General features: G+C 38.0%; 1 protein-coding gene across 3 annotated transcripts in view; it reads right to left on the bottom strand.

Annotated features, from left to right (window-relative positions):
• Positions 1-25,861, bottom strand: part of LOC111145254 (neuregulin 3) — a 1,048,204-nt gene that overhangs the window by 13,431 nt on the left and 1,008,912 nt on the right. For all 3 annotated transcript variants that reach the window (XM_022500048.1, XM_022500046.1, XM_022500047.1), the window contains exons 5-6: positions 21,674-21,776; positions 15,293-15,419 (exon numbers count right to left, since the gene is read on the bottom strand). In XM_022500048.1, coding sequence (XP_022355756.1) covers positions 15,293-15,419; positions 21,674-21,776 — 230 coding nt within the window. The remainder of the gene's footprint in view (positions 1-15,292; positions 15,420-21,673; positions 21,777-25,861) is intronic.

Genomic DNA, 25,861 nt, shown 5'->3' with positions numbered 1-25,861 from the left:
TAGTAATAGACCAACTAGGGATTTGTTTGTTTTTTAATCTAATAAATTGCTTCAGAAGACAAACTTGGATGCCTGGAATGCTCAGCTACAGAAACAAGTGAGATGATCTGGAGACATCTGTGGCAAATGGGAGGAGGTAAGCATCTGCTCCTACAGAGAGGTCTATGGGGACATCTGCTAGGTTTTTCTGGACCATCTATAATTTCTAGAGAAATCACTGAATCATTAAAAGTCAATAAGCCATTTTTTTAAAGCAATGTATGTCAAATAGCCTAATTATGTGTTGGGGCCATTAGTTCAGAATCTGTGCTTTTGGTGGGGGAGTGGGATACCAATCAGTTTTTACTTTTATTTTAATTCTAGTGTAGTTAAAATAGTGTTATATTAGTTTCAGATGTGCAATATAATGATCTAACTGTTCCATGCACCAAGATACTGTGTTCTTAATCCCCATCATCTGTTTCACCTATACCCTTACATACCTCCCCTTTAGTAACCATCTGTTTGTTCTCTATAGTTAAGAGTCTGTTGTTTGGTTTATCTCTCTTTTTTTTTCTTTGTTCATTTGTTTTGTTTATTAAATGCCACATTTGAGTGAAATTATATGGTATTTGTCTTCCTGTGACTCATTTCATTTAGCATTATGCTCTCTAGCTCCATCCATGTTGTTGCAAATGGTAAGAGTTAATTCTGTCTTATGACTGAATAATAATCCTGTATATGTAAGTATCTATATTTCTATCTATCTCCATATCTATCTATCTCCCATATCTTCTTTATCCACTCATCTATCAATGGATGCTTAGGCTGCTTCCATAATTTGGTTAATGTAAATAATGCTGCAATCAACATATGAGGTGCATATAAACTTTGCTTCAAATGAGAGTTTTGATCCTGAAAGCTAAAAGATTTTGTTCAAAATCCTGGATAAAAATTTTGAGTAAAATCAACGTCTTTTTTTTTTCTGGTTGAATAATATTCTATTATAATAGAATAATTGAATAGTGTCTATAATAGATACTATGTTCTAAATCTTTTCTTTCAAATGTTTTCATTGTTGTTATACAGTTGCTTTCAATTCTATTGTTTTGGTCAATTAACACAAATTTATTTTCAAATTGTCTTATTTTGGATTTTGCCTCTCTCTCACAAACTTTATAAGAATCATTTTCATTTCAGTTGGTAGCATTTAACATGAGATTCAGGTTTAAGTTGCTGTATTCCTATCCAGGATTGACTGAGAAAAAACAGACAAACAAAAGACACTAGTAGATTTTAAAGCCTTTGGCATCTATAGTCACGGCAAATATTAAATTAAACCCATTGCTAGCCAGATTAACATAAAATCTACACTAAACATCTGTTTACCTTAGGATTACACAATGTATCATGTCTACCTTTTAAAAAAATTATAAGGCATTCTAGTGTGTATATATATATATATATATATATATATATATATATATGTATATGTATGTATATATATGAAGACATAAAGTAAGAACCAAACCTGACTCAGATACCACAGAAAAGTTGGGGTGATAGACATAGAATTTAAAATAAATACAAACTTTTAGTTCCTTTATTTCTCCAGAAAGGGATTTTATTTCTCCAGAAAATTGAAATCAAGAAAGCTATTAATGAGGTGCAATAAAAAATGGAGGCTCTTACTGCAAGGATAAATGAACCAGAAGAGAGAATTAGTGATAAAGAACACCAAATGATGGAGAATAAAGAAGCTGAGAAAAAGAGATAAACAACTACTGGACAATGAGGGGAGAATTTGAGAGAATAAGTGATAACATAAGACAAAACAATATTAGAATTGGGATCCCAGAAGAAGAAGAAAGAGAGGGGCACAAGGTATACTGGACCAAATTATAATAGAGAACTTCCCTAATTTGGTGAAGTGAGCAAGGATCAAAATTCAGGAGGCACAGATAACCCACCTCAAAGTTAAAAAAAAAAAAAAATGAGGTCAACACCCCATCATCTAATAGAAAAACAAGTCTCAGTGACAAAGAGAAAATCCTGAAAGCAGCTCAGGACAAGAGGTCTGTAACATACAATGGTAGAAATATTAGATTGGTGGCAGATCTATCCACAGAGACCTGACAGGCCAGAGAAGAGTGGCATGATATATTCAGAGCACTAAACAAGAAAAATATGCAGCCAAGAATACTATATCCAGCTAGGCTCTTAATGAAAATAGAAGGAGACTTAAAAAGCTTCCAGGACAAACAAAAACTAAAAGAATTTGCAAACACCAGAACAGTCCTGAAGGACATATTGAAAGGGGTCCTGTAAGCAAAGAGAGAGCCTAAAAGTAGCAGACCAGAAAGGAACAGAGACAATATATAGTAACTGTTACCTTACAGTCAATACAATGGCACGGAATTCGTCTTTCAGTAGTTACCCTGAATGTAAATGGGCTAAATGCCCTAATCAAAGGGATAGGGTATCAGAATGGATTAAAAAAAAAACAAGACCTATTGATATGCTATCTACAAGAAACTCATTTTAGACCCAAAGATACCTCCAGATTAAAAGGGGGTGGAAAATATCTTACCATGCTAATGGACATCAGAAGAAAGCTGGGGTGGCAATCCTTGTATCAAATAAATTGTATTTTAAGCCAAAGACTATAATAAGTGATGAGGAAGGACACTATATCATATTTAAAGGTTCTGTCCAACAGTAAGATCTAACAATTTTAAATATCTATGCCCCTAATGGGAGCAGCCAATTATATAAGCCAATTAATAATAAAAGGAAACACATAGACAATAATACAGTAATAGTAGGGGACTTTAACACCCCCCTCACTGAAATAGATCATCTAAGCAAAAGATCAACAAGGAAATAAAGGCTTTCAATGGCATACTGGACCAAATGACGTATCAGATATATTCAGAACATTCCATCCCAAAACAACAGAATACACATTCTTCTCTAGTGCACATGGAACATTCTCCAGAATAGATCACATCCTGGGTCACAAATCAGGTCTCAACCAGTACCAAAAGACTGGGATCATTCCCTGCATACTTTCAGACCACAATGCTCTGAAGCTAGAACTCAACCACAAGAGAAAAGTTGGAAAGAACTCAAATATAGGGAGGCTAAAAAGCATCTTACTAAAGAATGAATGGGTCAACTGGAAAATTAAAGAAGAATTTAAAAAATTCCTGGAAACAAATGAAAATGAAAACACAACTGTTCAAAATCTTTGGGACACAGCAAAGGCAGTCCTGAGAGTAAAGTATATAGTGATACAAGCCTTTCTCAAGAAACAAGAAAGGTCTCAAATACACAAACTAACCCTCCACCTAAAGGAACTGGAGAAAGAAGAGCAAATAAAACTTAAACCCAGCAGAAGAGAAATAATAAAGACCAGAGCAGAAATCAATGAAATAGAAACCAAAAGAACAGTAGAACAGATCAAAGAAACTAGGAGCTGCTTCTTTGAAAGAATTAATAAGATTGATAAGCCCCTGGCCAGACTTATCCAAAAGAAAAGAGAAGGGACCCAACTTAATAAAATCATGAATGAAAGAGGAGCGGTCACAACCAACACCAAAGAAATACAAACAATTAGAAGAACTTATTGTGAGCAAATATACACCAGTAAATTAGACAATCTGTAAGAAATGGATGCATTCCTAGAGAATAGTTTACCTAGAGGTAAACTACCAAAACTGAACCAGGAAGAAATAGAAAACCTGAACACACCCATAACCACTAAGGAGATTGAAGTAGTCATCAAAAATTGCCCAACAAAGAAGTGCCCAGGCCCAGACAGCTTCCCAAGAGAATTCTACCAAACATTTAAAGAAGAATTAATACCTATTCTCCTGAAATGATTCCAAAGATGGAAATGAAAGGAAAACTTCCAAACTCATTTTATGAGGCCAGCATTACCTTGATCCCCAAACCAGACAAAGACCCCATCAAAAAGGAGAATTGCAGACTAATATCCTTGATGAACATGGATGCAAAAATTCTCACCAAAATACTAGCTAATAGGATCCAACAGTACATTAGAAGGATTATTCACCAGGACCAAGTGGGATTTATTCCTGGGCCGCAAGTTTGGTTCAACATCCACAAGTCAATCAATGTGATACAATACATTAATAAAAGAATAAGAACCATATGATACTCTCAATAGATGCTGGAAAAGCATTTGACAACATACAGCACCGTTTCTTGATCAAAACTCTTCACAGTGGGTAGGGATAGGGGATACCTACCTCAATATCATCAAAGCCATCTATGAAAAACCTAAAGCAAATATCATTCTCAATGGGGAAAAATGGAGAGCTTTTCCCCTAAGGTCCAGAACACAGCAGGGCTGTCCACTATCACCGCTGTTATTCAACCTAGTACTAGAAGTCCTAGCAATCCACAGTCAGACCACAAAAAGAAATAAAAGGCATCCGAATCAGTGAAGAAGAAGTCACTATTCATTTTTTGCAGATGATATGATACTTTACATGGGAAATCCAAAAGACTCCACTCAAAAACTGTGAGAACTCATACAGGAATCCAGTAAAATGTCAGGATATAAAATCATTGTACAGAAATCAGTTGCATTTCTATACACCAACAGCAAGACAGAAGAAAGAGAAATTAAGGAGTTGATCCCATTTATAATTGCACCCCAGACCACAAGATACCGAGGAATAAATCCAACAAAAGAGGCACAGAATCTGTACTCGGAAAACTACAGAGTACACATGAAAGAAATTGAGGAAAACTTTACCAAGAAATGGAAAAATGTTCCATGCTCATGGATTGGAAGAACAAATATTGTGAAAATGTCTATGTTACCTATAGCAATCTATACATTTAATGCAATCCTTATCAAAATACCATCAACTTTCTTTAAAGAAATGGAACAAATAATCCTAAAATTTATGTGGAACCAGGAAAGACCCCAAATAGCCAGAGGAATGTTGAAAAAGAAAACCAAAGTTGGCGGCATCACAATTCCAGACTTCAAGCTCCATTACAAATCTGTCATCATCAAGACAGTATGGTACTGGCACAAAACAGACACATAGATCAATGGAACAGAATAGAGAGCCCAGGTCTGTGGTCAACTAATTTTTGACAAAGCAGGAAAGATCGTCCAATGGAAAAAAGTCTCTTCAATAAATGGTGTTGGGAAAATTGGACAGGCACATGCAGAAGAATGAAACTGGACCATTTCCTTACACCACACACAAAAATAGACTCAAAACGGATGAAAGATGTCAATGTGAGACAGGAAGCCATCAAAATCCTTGAGAAGAACACAGGCAGCAACCTCTTTGACCTCAGCCACAGCAACTTCTTCCTAGAAAGATCGCCATAGGCCAGTGAAGCAAGGGCAAAAATGAACTATTGGGACTTCATCAAGATCAAAAGCTTTTGCACAGCAAAGGAAACAGTCAACAAAACCAAAAGACAGCCAACAGAATGGAAGAAGATATTTGCAAATGACATATCAGATAAAGGGCTAGTATCCAAAATCTTTAAAGAACTTATCAAACTCAATAGCCAAAAACCAAATAAGCCAATCAAGACATGGGCAGAGTACCTGAACAGACATTTCTACAAAGAAGACATCCAAATGGCCAACAGACACAGGAAAAAGTGCTCCACATCACTCGGCATCAGGGAAATACAAATCAAAAACCACCTCACACCAGTCAGAATAGCTAACATTAACCAGCCAGGAAATGACAGTGTTGTGAGGATGCAGAAAAAGGGGAATTCTCCTATACTGCTGGTGGGAATGCTGGCTGGTTTAGCCACTCTGGAAAACGGTATGGAGATTCCTCAAAAAGTTGAAAATGGAGCTACCCTATGACCCAACAATTGCATTACTGGGTATTTACCCTAAAGATAAAAATGGAGTGATCCGAAGGGGCATGGGTACCTGAATGTTTATAGCACCAATGTCCACAATAGCAAACTATGGAAAGAGCCTAGATGTCCATCAACAGATGAATGGATAAAAAAGATGTGATATATATATATGTACACACACACACACACACACACACACACCCAACGGAATACTGTGCAGCCATCAAAAAAACCCAAAATCTAGTCAATTGCAATGACATGGATGGAACTAGAGGGTATTATGCTAAGTGAAATAAGTCAATCAGACAAAGACAATTATCATAAAATCTCACTGATATGAGGAATTTGAGAAACAGGACAGAGGATCATATGGGAAGGGAGGAAAAAATGAAACAAAACAAAACCAGAGAGGGAGACAAACCATAAGAGACTCTTAACTGCAGGAAACGTAATGAGGTTTGCGGGAGAGGTGAGGGGTGGGAGGGTAAAGGGTGGCTGGGTGTTGGACATTAGAGAGGGTACGTGCTATGGTGAGAAAATTAAATACAAAATTGCGTTAGGTAATCAAAGCAATGATTAGAGATCAATTAATAACATTAAATTCTTATATTTGAAAAGAAGAAATACCTAAAATCAATGATGTAAATTTCCACCTTAGGAAACTAGAAAAAGAAGAGTAATTTAAACCTGAAATAAACAAAAGAGAAATAATAAACTTTAGAGAATTAATTAAAATTGAAAACAGGAAAAGAATAAAGAAAATCAACAAAAGCAAAGCTGATGATTTGAAATAATCAATAACATTGATAAATCTCTGGTCAGGCTAATCCAGAATTTAAAAAAAAAAAAAAGAAGAAGAAGAAGAGATTATCGATAACAGAAGTGAAAGAGGCCATCACTACTACTCCCAGGGACAGAAAATGACTAATAAAGGAACACTGAATAACTGTATGCCCTCAAATTTGATATATTAGTTGAAATGGACCAGTTTCTTAAAAGACACATGTCATCAAAGTTCATGCAAGAGGAACTAGGTAAACATAATCACCCTATATCTATTAAAGAAACCTACCTATTGACAAAATAAGTATCATTTTGGAGATGTGGAGATTGTAGGAAGGAATACAAATTCTGCTAAAAGAAACTGACTCTAATATAAATATATGAAAGACCACTAGTGGGAGGTGGGGAACATGGCCATGCTATCCTAAGTAACTTTGGAAATGAGTGGAATCTGTGGACTAAAGGCAAAAGTACTGCACATAAACACTGTTTGGCTGATAGATATATCTTTGATCTGTCTGCTGAGAGAGCCTAGAAGCAACGACATACTCAACAAAAACCCCCAGAAAGCCTATCCTGAACTGACGAAGTATGTCAAAATGACACGGGGACCAACTGAAAGAGCTACCAATGGCCATAGCTGAAAGAGGTTGCTATAAAATAAGAAGAAAGCATTTATTGAATTGTAACTTGAAGTATAAAATAAGTATCCATGAATTCATACTCTTAAATGATGGAATTAATAAATAAATGAGGAACAAGAGATAAACTCTTTGCAGTTGCATTCCAAATAACTTCGTAGATACTCTGCCTTTACAAAGGGGGAGCATAACTCCCCACTACTTAAGTGTGGGTTATATAGAGGCACTTCCTTCCAAAAGAACTCTATAGAAAGGAAGGGAAGAGTAAGGTCACAGTGGAGACACCTAGCAATTACTACCTCAGGTGACAAAGTAATCATCAATAGTGCTAAATCATATTGATACGATTCTCTTCGTTCTCTTTCTCCCCAAACCCCATTACCCCAGCCTAATCATGAGAAAAACATCAGACTAATTCCAGCAGAGGAACATTCTACATACTTGACCACTACTCCTAAAAGTTGTCAGAGCCACTAAAACAAGGAAAATCTGAAAATCTGTCACAGCCAAGAGGACATACGACAACCAAATGTAATGTGGTATCCTGGAGGGAATGCTGGAAAAGAAGCAATTAGGTAGAAACTGAGGACACCTGAATCAACTCTGGTTGAGTTAGTAACAAGACATCACTATGGGTTCATTAATTTTAACAAACGTACGATGTTAATATATGACGGTATTAGGAAAAACTGAGTGCATATGGGAATTCATCGTACTAGTTTTGCAACTTTTCTGTAAATCTAAAACTGCCTTAGAAAATAAATCTACTTAAAAAAAAAAAGAAAGAAAAAGCAAAAAGATAAAAATCCAAAAAAAGAAGCAGAAGAAACAGAAGGAGGAGGAGGAGGAGCAGAGGAATTTAGAGACTAACGATAAAATTCAGTCTCTTATTTTCAGCTATAGGCCTCAAGGTGTAGAATCCACTCAGCAAACAGTCCACAAGAAAGCTCCTTAAAGCTTAACTGACCACAATTATAGCCTTTGTACATGTTGATGCTCTATGCTGAAAGCATTTCTTTTCTTTTCTTTTCTTTTTTTTTTTTTTTTTAAGATCACAAGTAGACAGAGAGGCAGAGAGAGAGAGGAGGAAGCAGGCTCCCTGCTGAGCAGAGAGCCTGATTTGGGGCTCGATCCCAGGACCCTGAGATCATGACCCCAGCCGAAGGCAGAGGCTTTAACCCACTGAGCCACCCAGGCGCCCCTGCTGAAAACATTTCTTATGGTTCCTTCCAAAATGTATACACTTCCATCCCTGGGAGGAGTAACGGTCTGCATGATTTTATCCATGAGATAATATCTCCAGGAAAGCTGTCCGTCTGGCTCTTTCCATAAACATTTCTGTACACTACTACAAAGTATGGTAGTTGACTCCATGTTCTTTGCTTGTACTCCTACAGATCTTGACTTTCTGTGTATGTACGTTTTGTTAAAACCTCATTTAGTATAATGTACAAAATGTCACTTTAATACTTACTAAGGAGATGTCACCGGCCATTCACTGGTCCTTTCAACATGAGCTGAGCTGATTTCCTATTTAACACCCACAGAGGCCCTGGTCAGTACCATTATCTCTTGCGGAAGCCCTCATCGCAACTGGCTTTCCTGAAAGCCTGCCTTGTCGGGGGGGCTCCTGGGTGCTGAGGACCTCCACTGTTGTTAGCACCATCACCTGCCTTGCTCCTAACACATTGTTGATGGTGCACCGAAATCAAAAGACCTGTCAAATGAAGCAGGCTCATATTGGAAGTAGAGCGCTGACGCTGTTTCCAGGTCTGCCCGATGCACGCAGCAGGAGTCAGAAGGTTAAATGAAAGCATGTCTGTGTTGGAAAGCAATGATGGCAGAGCTGATAATCACCTGGTCTGGAACCCCAGGCAATAAAGGCAGGAAGGAGGATATTTTTAAAGGGTTTTAAATGTCTCTCTCTCTCTGCATTGCTCCCAGCTCCTCTGTGCCTGTGTCAAAATGTTCTTTACTGGATGTCTGACTTAGGAGCCCAGAGTGTGGTGAAAATGAGGGGTTATGGCATATTTTAAAGCATGATTTCTGACGCAAGTAATTAAAAACAATTTGACCACTGGTGCTGTTAGGAAATTCTGTACCACATTCCACACTGGAAGAGCTATGCCATTTGCAGTCAAACATCAGCCCATTTCCATGGAAGCAAGATACCCTTTCTATGCATGGGCTATAGCAAGCTCTCCTCCTCACTCCCAACCCCTATGACCCATGTTCTCACCTCAACCATGTGCCCCTTTCAGCCAGGGCGACTGAGCACATGCCATCATTCCCTCTTCTGAGAGAATTCTTTGCTCGTCTTATATTGTCAGGTCAGCTTCCAGACCTGCCTTCTATAAGCTCTAACAGGACTGTTCACTATTGACCGGAGGCCTTGGCAGATTCATTTGTGGGGTCTTTGGATTAATCTCTCTCACCTACAGTAATCAGTAAGCTCCTTGAAAGTAAGGACACTGTCATTTTGGTTCATCAGTATATCCCTGGTCCTTATTGCTGTGTTTGGTCCTTACCAAATATTTAGTATCTATTTGAATAGATGAATCTATGACTCTATAGTGAAGCAGTAAGTTAGAACTTGATATATATAAAACAAGAGGTCAAGTTTTAAGCTAGAACTATTCAAAGTTAACACTGATTCATGCTATAAAGAAATGACCTCTTCTGACCAACCCCCTTACAACTATCTGGCAAACTTCGACCCCGTTCCCAAGACTCAGCTCGTCTGTTACCGACTTTGGGCAGGATCGGTAATCCCCCAGACCATCCTAGATGTCCTTTTCCATTCCCAGATAGCTCCGTGACTTCATGTATCTACATTCGAGAACAAGTGCTGTATATGCTTCCATACTTGTTTCCACCGTGAGCCTGTGAGCGCCCCCAGGTCAGGCTCCATCTCTTCTGTTTGTACTTTGTCAGATCTTCTTACAGTGCCCAGCATAGAGAAGTGTTCAGTAAGTATTACAGAATAAATGGATGCCTCTCTCTACCAGTTATCAAGGTTGCATTAGGCATTAAATTCTTCGGACTCTCCTAATGCATGCAAATATTATCTTCCAGTTCTTCCTCATTGAATGTTAACTCCCATAAACCAATCTTTCCTGAGAGGGTTCTTGAAAAAAGGGTGGGAAGGGATGTATAATTTTATTCCCTTACTTCTCACTTAGGTGTAATTTCTTTTGATTTTAAGAGAAAAGGGATCATCTCTCTCTCTCTCTTTTTTTTTTTTTTAAAGATTTTATTTATTTGACAGAGAGAGATCACAAGTGGGTGGAGAGGCAAGCAGAGAGAGAGAGAGAGGAGGAAGCAGGCTCCCTGCAGAGCAGAGAGCCCGATGTGGGACTCGATCCCAGGACCCTGAGATCATGACCTGAGCTGAAGGCAGAGGCTTAACCACTGAGCCACCCAGGTGCCCCTCATCTCTCTTTTAATACCTTCTCTTTCTGATCCCTGAATCAGGCTGAGAAGTGTCATTCAGTCTGGAGGTTATAATGCTCGCTCCAGCTCTCTCTCTCACCTGGAACACAGTAAATGAGGTCAGTTCATCTCTCTGAGTCACAAACGGGTCATCTGTAAATGATGGCAAAGCACTAGATGCTTCCACAGCAATGCAAGGTCTAGTTCTGCTGCCTCCCAGTCAAGTATTTCCAGGGTATCATGTTGCTTCGCTGGACTAGGTGTTTCACATCTTGTTAAATGACTGTAAAGTGAAACCCTTCCCCATGAATGTTTAATGGACTTAAGGGAATGCCGGACGCAGACAATTCATTTGTTAAACATTGCAATTTGCAAAGAATTTCAAGTAGCTAACCTGGGCTTCAAGATAAAATAAAGACAGATTTGCCTGATACGGTGTTGAGCAGGAAATTTTCCCTCCCAAGGATTAGGATGTAAGTGGATAACCCATCACCCTCTGTGTAGTAGAAATAATGATAGAACTCCTAGGCTGGGCATTCAGAGTTTCCTAATGGACACACTATGCAACTTGAGCTTGGACTCTGGATTTCCTCACTACTCTGGACATTTGGGAAGGATAATTTTCTGTTGCAGGGGAGGGCTAGCCTGTACATTGTGGAATATGTACCAGCACTTCTGCCCTCCTCTGCTCATGGATGCCTCTCCAGTTAAAACATCTGAAGTCTCTCCAGAATTTGTCAAAAGTTCTCTGGGACAACAGTGCCCCCTGTTGAAGCACTGCGATATAAAGATGTGAGTTTGGCTTTCTGCTACTCATAAGCAGTCTGTCAGAGAGAAACTTTCTCAAGCTTTGAGTCCCATTTCCCTCTTCTGCACATAGTGGGTATAAATTAAGTCATCATTGTTAGGACAAAATGAGGCAATGTATTTATATCATTTAGCATGATTCCGTGTATGTACTCAGTCTATGGTATTTGCTATTACGATGATCACGACTTCATTCATTATTGTTAGCTTTTAACATTGATGTTGAAGAAAAAAATGTAGACCTACAAAAAAAAAAAACTGCTTTACTGAATTTTCTTCAACACATTTGCTCCAATATTCACAGAGAAAATTTAAACCACACATCAGATTGCTGCTTGCCCTGAAACCAGGGCTACCACGCTTCCAGCAGCACAGATGTCATCTATACTCATCCTTGCGTGTCTTCAGCATAATATGGAAGGAGAGCAAATGCTTTTAAAAGTTTCTGTTCCTGAGGTGCCTGGGTGGCTCAGTGGATTAAAGCCTCTGTCTTTGGCTCAGGTCATGGTCTCAGGGTCCTGGGATGGAGCCCCGCATGGGGCTCTCTGCTCAGTGGGGAGCCTGCTCCCCCCACCCCCTCTGCCTGCCTCTCTGCCTACTTTTGCTCTCTCTGTCAAATAAACAAATAAAATCTTAAAAAAAAGTTTCTATTCCTTTCCAATGTATTACTGATATATATCCTCCCTTACTATTTTCTCCCATAATACACAACACTAAAAACTACAGTCCAATTGTTATTTGGTTCTTATAACAAAAACAGAAGCCAGAGTGTCAGCAGGGACAAAGCTCACCACATGGAAGACTTGACTCAAAATAATATGGACTGAGATTGTACCACACAGTCAAATAGTTAAATGTAAATTTTAAAAAAATATTATGTTCTCCTATTAAATTAGCAAAAGAAATGTTGACAAAGGTATAACAAAGCTGGTAGTCACCCACGCTGCTTTCTAGCACTGAAATTGATATGGGCCTCTGGGAAAGCAACTTATTTATTCCAGTCCAGTCTGGTTAAAGGGACTGCTCAGGCCAGTCCCTTGGGCCCAAGCAGGCAAAGTGTAGGATGCTATGGCCAGCATGCCTGTGTCTCCTCAATGCACGTCACTCTCCTTCTTCAGGGTCCTTACAAGCCTTCCTTTCCTATCTATTCTCTGCCTGAACTCCCAACCCAGCCTAAAACTGATGATTCCTTGAAATGTATTGTCCTAGCTGCCCACACCCCAACTCAGAGGGGAAAAAAAAAAAAAAATGTCCTATATATATTCTCTTTACCCAAAACGGGAGAAATATAAAAAGCCACTTTCCCACATCTTATCTTGGGTCCTATGGGAATGGTCCAGTTGAGGCCACCCTCCACTGCCCTGGCTAACATACAAAATGTGGGTATGGGTGGGCCAGAGAGTGGAGGAGAGGGAAAGAAAAAGAAAAGAAAATCCACTGTGCCCCCAAATCTTTCAAGTGTTGGAACCCTTAAATTTTGTAATTTCTTGCTATTCTAATTCTAATCATCCCAATCAAACGAGGCGTGGGGAAACATATGAGTGAGGAGTTTATTTTTGTATTCCTTTAACAGTAAACAATAGGAAAGAACAGGAATGTCCACAAGGAGGGAAGGATGAGGACACTGTGAAGTGGCCACTTTGTGGACAAGTACGCTATCTCCCAAATGAGTTCATGGAGAGCATAAAGCAGAGACAGAAAATGCTATTGATCATCTGTTTGGTGAAAATGAAGGATACAAAATTTTATGTGTATTTTAGCTGCAACCCTGTAAAATATAGAGGGACTGACAGAGACTCTTCCCAACCATACTCTAGATAGCCTCCTCTGAGACCTCTTTTCTATTGGGCCTTAACTTCAGCCTCTAAGAACTGCAGATTCCCAGCACAAATGATTTCATTCACTCATATCCACACTAAAATACTTGAGTAAACTTTAATATAGTCTCTCTCGCTGTCTGTTTTTTCATAGCCTCTAATAGCCTTCACCCCTAGAATGACCCTGACCTTCCTTAAAATGCCTGCTTGAAAACCTAAACCAAAACCAAAACCAAAAACTCTAAAGCCTCCAAAAGCATGTACTGTTTGTTCTAGCCAACACCTGAGGAATAGCCCCCACCTGCCTTTCTGGGAGCATTTACTTGAAAAAAGGCTTACAACTAACTCTAAGCTGCCCTTTGTCATTTTGAGATGTATATGTGTCTCCCCCAGCTCAGGAGTTTCTTTCTCAAGGACCTGAAAACCAAATCTTTGAAATGTAATTAGGAAGGACAGGACCTCGGTCTCCCCATCTCTGTGGAAGTACAGAATCCTAAACTCCATTAGTTGCCAGCTAACACACGGCTGGCAAATACACTGATTTTTCACTTCCCCAACTCTGTCAAGACCCTGCCGACTCCTCTCCCTATTTCCTCATTCTTACTTTAAAGCAACCAGTCCCCCACTCTATGCAAATTGAAGTTGAGTTCAGCTCATGCTGGAGCTTCTTCCATAATGCAATAATACATTACTGATTAAAATCTGTGCTTACTGTTTTAACTAGTGGCTGCCTTTGTTTATCTTCAGCAGGTCCAGTTACTAAGGGATTGAAACCCTCCATCACTGCATTTGTGTGGCGAGGTGGCGAGATAATACCCAGAAATCATTAGCAAAAAACATCCCTTCTATTACAGGAAAGAACAGTCCCCACATAACTATGATTACAAGTTTAACAAAACTTTGCTAGGAAGCAATTCTGATTTATGAATTCACACTAAACATCTAAGTACATCTGTTATGCATAGAAAATGGTGACTTTCTGGGTAATGATTTTTTAGAATCACAAATGATGTACAAATTCCCAGTGATTTATGCATTTGGAGGGGCATGAATATGTCCTGGGTGATTGCCTATTATACTCAAAGACTAGGTTTATACCAGGGCCTTTGTTCCTTCCTTTTGTGTCTCAGAATCTGGAAGCGCAATCTTTTATGGGGGCAAAGAATTTGCTAACCTGAGAGGAAAATTTCCGTATGTCTTAGATGATATTTGCTTGTCTTTAATTAAGTGTTTTGCAATCTATCGCAGAAATGATTAAAACAACTGTAGAAAGAATGTAGAATTCAAAGAGCTCATATTTCAAGTTCTACTACCTATTTAAGGTTTGGTATTAGGACATACTGGCTCTGAGAATACCACTCTCCCTTCCCACCTGTCTTACCTTTGACATCGCTCACATCCCTTAAATTGGAGTTGCTTGAATATAATACACATTCTCAGGATAACATGGCTTCATTTTTTCTGTTTCTCCTAGTCTCTTTTCCTTTGCTCTTTGACTAGCTAATGAACCTTTCACCCATCTACCTCCTTTTGGTTTCCTCTCCAATCTACTGCACTGTCAACCATCTCAGCCCACAAACCCCTCTAGTTCTGGTGTCTTTATCTCTTACTACAGTTAAATTCCCATAAGGTAGAGAACATTGGATCCCTGGTACCCAGCACCATTTTCTGACACAGAGTAAGAATGTAAGTCATTATGGAACAAACAACCACAGCTCTTTTTGCTTCCAGAGATTAATTTATATTGCACAGTGTAATCAAAAGATGAGATTTAATTTTTCAGTTTCAACTTGTACATGTGCATGTCCACACACCCAGAACTGCAAGATGACTTAAGGAAATATCTATAAAGCACTGAAAAAAAAATCTACAAGTCTGATCCCAAGCTCCCCATCTCTTCTGAACTGGAAGCACTGAGGTGGGCTGGGGGAAGAGATATACAGACAGGTAACTTACACTTTGCAGCTGGACGTGATTTTTCGCCAAGTTCTCTGACTTTGCCATTGTGCTGGATGCTTTGAGGCTGTAGTTTTTACCACTTTGTGGTTCTTTCAGCTGCTCTTGAATTTGTTTAGCTTGCTTCCTGCAGGTTTAAATAAACACATAAATACTTACATCACTTTATTCTATTCATATTTGGGGGGCGTTCATTCATTCCCAACATCTATATTTGTCATTTGTGAAACCTGGAAAACTCAGTTAACAAAGAACATCCTTCCCTCATTTTCAACCTGCCAGCCCCATCAGATAACTTCTAATCTGGAGAGAAGCTGGTTTTATCCATCAACATCCTGGGATTCACACCCAATGGTGTGCCAAAGGAAGACAGAAGCATAATACATTGTCCTGGCCCCCAGGAATGCAAGAGGTCCCAAACCCTTAGTGCTCAGTGGTAAAGAATTAGAAATGCTCTGAAGTAACCAGTGGAAAAATTTGAAGCTTGGACCTAACAGCCACATATAACATAGTAACAAAGTTACATCTCTATTTGTTTCATATACATTTCCAAACATGTATAGCTTGATCATGTAGCCTGCATATACATCGTAAGTATATTTCCTCTTCTACAATTTAGAAATAGCTCATTTATTATCATTAGATCTGAATGTGAAGATTTTTATTTCTGCTTTGTAAATAACAATTAAAAAAATAGTTAACTCTTGAAAGAACATCTTAAAAGCATCATTTTAAGTGTTTTCCATATATCAAATCACTTATTATTTGTGATAATTCTGTGTGATGGAGCATCACCTATACTCATGTAATATATGAGGAAACAGAGGCACAGAGAAGCTAAATAATTTTTCCAGAGTCACATTGCTAGTAAGTGGTGGAGGTGAATTACTCTCAACCACCACTTCGGACTGTCAAACCACTTGCCTATATTCCTACAGCGTCTCAGTGGGAACACTGAGACTATTCTCAAGTTTCAGATTCTCACCAAAGTGCTCTTGCCTGCATACGTGGGTGACTGCTGCTAACCATAAGGATGCAACAAATTACTCCCTTATTAACTGCTCTCTTCCAAGGACTTTACATTAATTTTCTATCAGCAGAAGACTCAGTACCCAAAAACACATATGCACACACACACAGCAGAATTGTCCAGCCCACCCCAAACTTTTAACTCTTCCCAAGATCCGTGTCAAGGATAGAGCCTTTGGTGGAGTATGTACACGGTCTCCTGCAGAGAGCTTTTCCTGAGAATGGGCTTGGGTATTTGATTTGAATCCCAGCTCTGCCACCCACCATTTTTGCTTTCATTTACTAAATCAAAATGACAGTTTTCCTAAACTTCTTTGACCCTCAGTTTCCTCAGCTGTGCATGGTGTTGTAAAAGCTAACTTCCACGGATACTGTGGAAATGAAATGTGAGAACATCTGCAAAGTGTTGATCTGTTCCCCTTCTCATCATTTAGTAAGCTTAGTTGTATGGGCAGATCCTATAGAGAAATTAAAACATTGGCTCAAAGATAAAGAAAAAGATTGTATTAATTGCATCTCTCACAGGCAAGTGACAGTGTTTGCTACCGGATTTGGAAGCTCTGAGAATCATTAACTCTTTTGAATTTACAACAGCAGTGATGTAGCACTGTTTAAAAATTACTTTTATATTTTCAATTGTTTGGAGTTTTTATCTCCAGTACTTTTAGTTGCTTTAATCCAGTTGTAATAATCTATCTATTTCCTAAGAGATAGTCTGTAGCGTATTGTTAAAAATAAATTTATCATATCAGCATTATACGAAGCACATTATAGCCACAAAATTCCATCAGGGATTCACTGATGAAGGAAACAGGAGATCAGGAGGTTCTACTCGAAAAGGGGTTTGGCACAGAGTAAGGACCCAGTTACTCTCTGAAGGATTAAGTAGTAGAAACATTAACTATCTTTCCAGTAATTCTGTAATTCAGTGTCTGAGAAATACCAGCGTCTAAAGGAATTTTCCTCATAAAAAATATGTGATTGCAGTTTCCTAAATCCTTTTATATTTTGCTTTCCTTTACTGGCTTCTCACTCAGGTCCTGACTCTAATATTCCAGAATAAGCAGGCTTTCCATTCTGAACCAGGCTTCTTCTCTACACATACCTACCCTGTCCCAAACACACATACTTTTGCTCTTTCTTCCTTCGTCCAGCAAATGGGAACCAAAACATGAGAGGTGTCTGATTAAAATACCATTACCTCTCTCACAAGAGTCAGTGCTCTGGGAAAGACAAGATAAGGGCCTTGCACACTGGAACCCTACTAGCCTAACAATGTCAACATTAACATTTTGTAGTTCATTGAGTTTTAAGTTTCTCTGGTCCAGTTCATCAGAAAAGAAATGATATATAAATTGTGGAATATCAGGCATTACAAGTCCACTGGTAGGCACTGTTGGTAATGTTGTGGGATGGGTTCCTGGGAAAGCAGGCACTTAGAGGGAGACAGCATGAAGGATTTTTATTAGGGGAGGCTCTTTGGATCAACAGCTGTGGAATCATAGGAAGGGAGGCAGGACAGGGCTCAGGGAAAAAATTGGAATGTAATGCAGTCTCAGTGATGCAGATCCCAGTCCCTTGGGATGCTCTGAAACCAGCATGGCCTTGCTCACTAAATTGGGGCAAAGATCTAAGTCTTTGGAGCCTCACATTGACCTGTCATTGGAGGTGGGCTATCTCAGGTCAGAGGAAGGGAAGTTTTATTATATTTGTTTTAGCAACTGGAGGACTAAGATCTTCATTGCTCAAGAGAATCAAAGCTGCACATCAGAGCAACCACTGCCTATCTTTAATGGGCTTTCCTTGGGTTAAAATCTTTGATTTCAGAGGATGATAACCTATGGTCAGGGCCGGTTTTTACTGGGAGCACCATTTTTCCTTTTTCCTTCTGTTTTTCCCAGTCATGATCATTATTCGTCCTAGCTTCTGTCTCCTGGAACATCTCTCCTATCTCAATTCCATTTTTTAGAGTTGAATCGTGTCTTGCACTTCCCAAGTCTACTAAGGACTTCTACAGGCAGCCTTATACTTCTTACCCATGTGAGTTGAAAGCAAAAAGAAACCTGCAAAAATTTACAGTTGCCATGTGAGCCCCATCAGCCAGATTTGAATAACTCAACTAATATTTCCAATAACTTATGGGAGTATATGAGCTTATTGGAAGTGATGAGAAGATAATTTCTTTCATTGTGTCCTTTAGAGTTGTGGAGGTTCAATGAACTCAGAAAATCCTCTAAATCCAAGAAGGTGTTGATCGCTTCTATCTCATCATGTTATTTCCCTTCAAACTTTCATCTGCTAACAATTTACTGTAATATTCCATGTAATATTCCAAGGCCATGCCTTACCAAGGGTCACAAGACGATGGGCAAAGGATCAGAGTGGCAGGACCTGAGGGACTATGGGGACTAAAATATAAATGATCCAGGGGAATGTGAGCTTTTGTGTAACTCCTGACTTTATCTGGCTAGGAACTATGTATCCCAGTATATAGAATGCTGGTTCAGCTGATTTTATTTAAAAACCAATGATGGACAGTTCCTAGAAACCTATAAGACTTGGCACTTCCAAGATGAAGTCAAACAAATGATACACGTTATTACAACGTTATATGGTATGTGTGAAAGTAAGGAAAGTTCGAGGTAGAGTCTGTCTGTGCTATTATCCCTGAGATATGGGGATGGGAATTAGAATTCAGGGAATGAGTGGAAAGACACATGTGCCAGGTGCTATAAAAGTTTACATTGCTTTCAACTATATAGATTAGATGTTTGTGTGAGGTATAGCACTCCTCTCAGGTAAAGAAAAATAAAGGAAGACCTTGCCTGGAAATTGTGCTAGAAGGAAATACACTCTAGGTCTCTAATGAGAAATATAACTCCACCTGGAAAAGGCTTCAATTTTTTATTATTACTTTGTTATTCTCACTTTTTAGAGTTATTCAATTTTTTAATAAAAATATGTCCCAGCTGGGCAGGCAGAAAGACAACATCCTGATTAGTGTTCCTCCCTTGGCTCAGCTCTTGGAGTCCCCCACAATGAATGATGTTGCACAGTGTTTCCATTAAACCCTGACACCTCACTGAGCCCCAGGAGGTGGTGTTCATCTCAGAGCCCACATCCTGCCTAGAGAGGGAAAGATTGACAGCTATGAAGATGGCGGTCCTTGAGTTATCCAGCTGCTCTCCAGTCATGTGATTGTCATAATCAGTCTTTCCTTTCCATGTGGTACAACTACAAATTATACTCTAAAAATAAGTGATTAGCCACCACTCGATGGTAATTTGCTTATTGTTAAATACACAATTTCTCTCCTGTACACAGCACTTGCGGGGAGACCCTTCCAACGCCCTGCGGTGTGTGATTACCCCCTCATGTCCCGGTGCATGCTCCTCACTCTGCCGTTACGCAGCCTCTAAGTTCCAGTGTGGAAACCCGCAGGTGTTAACCATAGCAAGCTTTCATTATTTATTCTTTGGAACACTACACTGTGCTCTCTACACTGTTATCCCATTAATCCCTAACAAATTCTATAAGGTAAATATTATTTTCGGCCATATTTTACCAAAAAGGAAACTGAGGCTGAGGGACTGGATGCAATTGGCCTGATAATATATAACAAGCAAGGGGCAGCCTGGAGATTTGAATGAAGGTATGAGTGAGGTAGGTACAATCCTGACCAGATGCCACATAAGCTCCCTAAGAGGACACACCAAGCACTATGGGTGGCACGAATACACGGTATTCCTGATTCACCCTACACAGTTTCACCTTCCAGCATCTAGCCGGAGGACTGTGGGAGCCGATGTGGTACGGTAGTATCGAGCATGCAATTTCAACTAGGGCTGTGGAAATTCAAAGACCCCATCTGTGTGGCTTTGACAAATTAATATTTTAAAATTAAATTCTGTTATTATTTGAAAAATGCAGCAATAATGAACAATTCAAATTGTTGTGAGGATTGGGGGATAATGCAAAGCCCAGTGTCCCTGACAAAGAGTTAAGTTCTCAAAAATGAACACTAATAACTGTCACAGCCAACAGTTGCCTAGGAGACATGACAATTAAATATGATGTAGTATCCTAGATGGGGCCTGGAACAAAGCGTATCGGGTAAAAACTAAGGATATCTGGAAGTACAAACTTCAGTTAGTAATACAGTATGAATATTAGTCATTGTGACAAATGCAATATACTAACATAAGACATTAGTATTAGGGAAACTGTGTCTGGGCTATGCAGGATCTATCTGTACTATTTTCACAGTAACTCTGAATATCTAAATCTATTCTGAAATAGTTCATTAAAAAATAATAGTTACTAATTATGGATCTATGCCCAAGTTTCCACTCTTTTTTAAAATAATAATTGCTGTTCTTTTTAAAGATCAACATATACAACATGCAGACAGGTGTCATAGACTATCTCTGGAAATGGATCCATTTTTAGAAGAGCAAATGGGGAAACAAATATAAGTCCAATGAAAAGCAATTACACATTGGCTTGCATTTCAGACAAGCTGTAGGAATAGAATCTGTGCCAACTTCTTAAGGCTTGCGTGACTTAAATAAAATTTCCATAAATAAAATACCTTTATCAAAGTTCATTTGGAATATATTTGTATGTATATATAGGTATATATATAATTTATTATACATTATTAGTCAAAATTAGTACCTTTATCAGCAGAAGTTTTGGTTTCTTTTTTTACGTTTATGCACTTATTTGCTTAAGTAATTTCTATACCCAACATTGGGCTTGAACTCATGACCCTAAGATCAAGAGCCACATACTCTGAGCAACCAGGTACCCCAGAATTTCTATTCCTTAGCAGGGGAAGTATATTTAACATGTGTTTATCGACTGATAAACCAAAGTAGATCTTGCAGTATTCATATTTCATATTAGGCTGAAACCTTTATGGATATCAGGTAAAAATACTATGAAAGGAAAAGTATTTTTTCCCCAGAAAAGCGTAGATATTTGTTGATAATGCTTAGATCTACAGCAATGACTTCTCTGTTCAGAAGTGTTAACCCCTAGGGACAGGCAGACACTGAGGCTTTACTTTTGGCGGGTAATCAAAAATTGCAAAGAACATAGAATGTTCATGATCACAGAGTGGAATGATCACTATGTGTACCAAAGAGAAACCACACACACACATACACACGTATGCACATGCTGCATATACTCCCCACAGTCTATAAGAGATTCTAAGTCATTCGTAGATGTTTGATGGACCCATTTGCACAAGATCCCTCTGCCTGGAACACAGATGGTGAAATTAAAGAAAGACAAAGTGTTTTCGCTGAGAAGTGACCTTTTAACACTTGAGAGAGATGGTCTTACTTGCTTTTGAAGTAGAATGCTGCACAGAACATGCCCACGATGACAATTCCAAAGATGATACATGAAATTGACAGCACCTGCCTTTGATAAACTTCTTCACTCTCTGTGAATTTGAAAAACAGAATTAGAATGGATGTTAGCAGGGCACAATTTCCAACCTTTTACTTCTGAGTTGTAGGAGCTTTTCAAAGAAAACTTTTTTGTTCTTGTCATGAATAGGAAAAAACGAGGAAGTTATTATGATTCAATTTCTTTGCAATCATCTACCGGCTAGCTGGTTATTTTTTGTACATGCACAGTTAAAACACACTTATACACAGATATCACAATTATGAATCTTATTATCAAAAGACATTCCATAAATTTAGCACATACTGGGACATATGTTTTTGAAATTATGGTGGGCCCAAAATAAACTTCTAGAGAAATATGTGTCCTCCAGAATTTTCCTGTGCCAGTGATGACTTCCAATTTATTTTATGTGATACTGATGCCACTGTATTTTCTGATTTGGTCCTCAGCTGTCTGTCTCCCATTCATCCATTCCCTACTATGATTGATATTACTAATGAAAGAGACTTCAATATGTATGTGAATATTTATTCACCCATTCTTGACTTCCTCAGTATCAGTGATCTGGCACAGTGATCTCAACCTCTATTACTAAGGTCATATCATATAACTTCTTATCACAAAAAAATAAGAATTCAAAAATAAGGATGTCACTTTTTAACCATTACCATTTACACTCCCAGCTCATTTCTGAAATATGTCTACTAAAACAGTTCTCCCAGCTCATCCAGACCTTTTTATCTATAGATCTCAGAACTTTCTATCTGTTAATTATCCTCCTCTTGTCTTCATTTTCTTTCTTTACACAGCAGAGAGACTATGATCCATGATTAGTCATTCACTCTCTTGCAAATACCATCAACTACTGATCTCTTTCTCCTCCCTTTTCACCCATTTGGCAGGAAAACTGCATACAAATCCAAGAAGCTGCCTTTTTTATACCTCTACCTTGAGCAGCTAAGAATCGGGAGAGAAGATTATACAATCAGGAAGATGGGATCAATAAAAGTTGACAATGGCATTACTTAACTAGACATCTAATAGTGACTAAAGACCTCATCAGCCTGCTTCTCCATTTTTCTAATGGTTATCCATACCTCCTCCAAACCACTCAAACATCTGACTTACTCTCCCTCACTTTCAGATCTCCCACATAAGTTATAAAGAAAAGGAAGTCTGAATAGTATAGATATTCTCTACTTAAAACACAAAATATACAAAATCAACTGCATCTGTATCCATTTTTTTTCTCTCTTAACATAGTGCAGTATTTCTCAAACTGTACGGTGCATTGGAGTCATCTTGAGAACCGAAGGAGACTGCCACCTACATTCTCTTCTAGTGTTACTGATTTAGCAGGTATGAAGTGGGGGATAGGATATCTGCATTTTTTTTTTTTTTAAGTTCCAAGGTTTCCAAGGTAATTTTGTTGCTGCTGGTCTGTGAAACAAGACCAGTTGAGAACAACTGAATAGACTAAAAATCTTCAGAACATGCATCAACCATGTAAGAATAGGGGAAGTTTTTTGTTGTCATTTATGCCAACATGATATGGTATCCATTTTGGACCTTCTAAGTAAAAGTATTTATTTAAAAGAAAGTTTCAGATATGTTGCATACACACTAAAATTAGAGAATGGGGAAAGTGTTGTATTTTTGTCAAAGACTAATTCCTTTGTCATTGTCTTCTATCATCTTGGGGTCTTCTCATCACTTAAAATTGAAGGGAAGGAAACACATTACAATTCATTCTATGATACCAGCATTACTGTTATACCAAAACCAGACAAAGGCATAAAAATGCAATGACATGTTGACATATATCCCTGGATTGACATGCAAAAAATCTTAACAAAATTTTAGAAAATCAAATCCAACAAGATGTTAAAAGTAATACATCATGACCAAGTGGGGTTTATACAAGGAATACAAGGTTGGTTTGATTTTTAAAATTAATCTATGTGATTCACAATTTTAACAGTCAAGAAAAAAATATTTAATTATCATATTAAAGGGAAAAATTACTAACAAAATCTAACATTCATTCCTCATTAAGACTCTCAACAACTAAGAATAAAAGGGAACCTTCTCATCCTGATAAAGAGTATCTATAATAATCTCTACCTAGGTGTAAAAGACAGGATGCTTTTCCCCTGAGATCAGGGATACAGTAAAAATATCTACTTTTACCACTTCTATTCTACACTGTAATGTAGGTTTGGTCAATGGAATAAGTAAAAAATAGAAATTACAGTCATTCGGTTGAGGAAGGTTGATGGAAAATCATCTTTGTTCTCAGACTATATGATCACCTATGCAAAAAAGCTGATGGAATCTATAAAGAGCTAGTGTAACTAACAAGTAAGCTTAGCAAGTTTTCAGGATACAAAGTTGCAGGATAGACAATACAAAAATCAAAAATGCATGTCTATTTAGTAGCCACAAATAATCAGAAATTGAGATGAAGGTATCACAGAAGCATCAAAATACAGTTTGAAGAGGTACATTTGACAAAAGATACACATGGCCTATACACTGAAATCTACCATACATTACTGAGATAATTTAAAGAGGACCTAAATCAATGGAGAGATATATCACACTTATGAATTAAAAGACTCGATATTATTAAGATGTCACTTCTCTTCAATTTGATGGATAGATTGAGTGCAATTCTATTTGAAATCTCAGGAGGCATTTTGCTATTGTTGTAGAACTCAACAAGATGATTCTAAATGTAATATGGAAATATAAAAGATCTACAGTAGCAAAATAACTTCTTCATAACCAAGAGAGCAAAACTGTAGTAGTTAAAACACTTTATTCCAAGACTTAATATAAAACTATAGTAATCAAGGGAAGATGGTATTGGCCTATTTATAGACAGATAAATCAATGGAACAAACAAAAGAGTCCAGAAATATATACAAACATATGGGGTCAGTTCATTTTTTATACAGATGTCAATGCATTTAATGGGGAAAGGACATTTTCAAAAAGCACAGTGTCACAATAGTATAGCCATATCCACTAAAATGAACCTTAGGGACGCCTGGGTGGCTCAGTTGGTTAAGCCGCTGCCTTCGGCTCAGGTCATGATCCCAGCGTCCTGGGATCGAGTCCCGCATCGGGCTCCTTGTTCTGTGGGGAGCCTGCTTCTCCCTCTGCTTCTGCCTGCCACTCTGTCTGCCTGTGTTCGTTCTCTCTCCCTCTCTCTCTCTAACAAATAAATAAATAAAATCTTTAAAAAAAATAAAATAAAATGAACCTTAATCTTAACTTCATACCTTATTCAAATATAGGTTCATGAGGAATAATAGACCTTAATATAGTATTTTATGCTATGAAACTATTAGGAAATGTAGAAGAAAATCTTAGTAATATGGGTTTGATAAAGATTACTTAGCTATAACACAAAAGATAGAAGCTATAAAACTTTTAAATCAATAAAATGAACTTTTTCCAAATTAACAATATCTAATCTTCAAGACTGTCATGAAAATGAAAAAACAAAAAAACAAAACGACACACTCTGGGAAAAAATTTGCAAGATATGTAATCAACGACAGACTTGTGTCTAAAATATATAAGCATCTCTTATTCAACAATAGGAAAGACAAGCAACCCAGTTTAAAAATGGACAAAATATCTGAATGAACACTTCTTCGAAGGTATATATAAAAAGATGCTCAACATTGTAGAGTTGAAAGTTAAACTATAATGAGACACATGGCATCACTACTAGAATCACTAATATTAAAGGCTGACCATACGAAGGTTGTGAACAATTTGTATTCTCGTGTATTTCTGGTAGAAATGAAAAATGGTATAACCACTTAAAAAATAGTTTCATAGAAAGTTAAGCATATACCTACCTTATGACACAGTATTTGCCCAAGACTAATGCAAGCATATATTCATTATGTACATAAATATTCATAACAGCTTTACTTGCAATAGCAAAAAACAAAACAAACGAACAAAATCTTGGGACAACCCAAAAGCCAATTAGCAGGTAAATGAATAAACAAATTGTGGTATAGCCATACAATGGAATCTCACTTAGCAATAAAAAAGAAAGAACTGGTCCCCTGGGGCTAATAATATATGTTTACA

Source organism: Enhydra lutris, unplaced genomic scaffold (assembly GCF_002288905.1).
Source record: "Enhydra lutris kenyoni isolate GAN:26980312 unplaced genomic scaffold, ASM228890v2 scaffoldscaffold12, whole genome shotgun sequence".
Taxonomy (NCBI): domain Eukaryota; kingdom Metazoa; phylum Chordata; class Mammalia; order Carnivora; family Mustelidae; genus Enhydra; species Enhydra lutris.
This window is presented reverse-complemented; position numbering and strand designations above follow the sequence as displayed.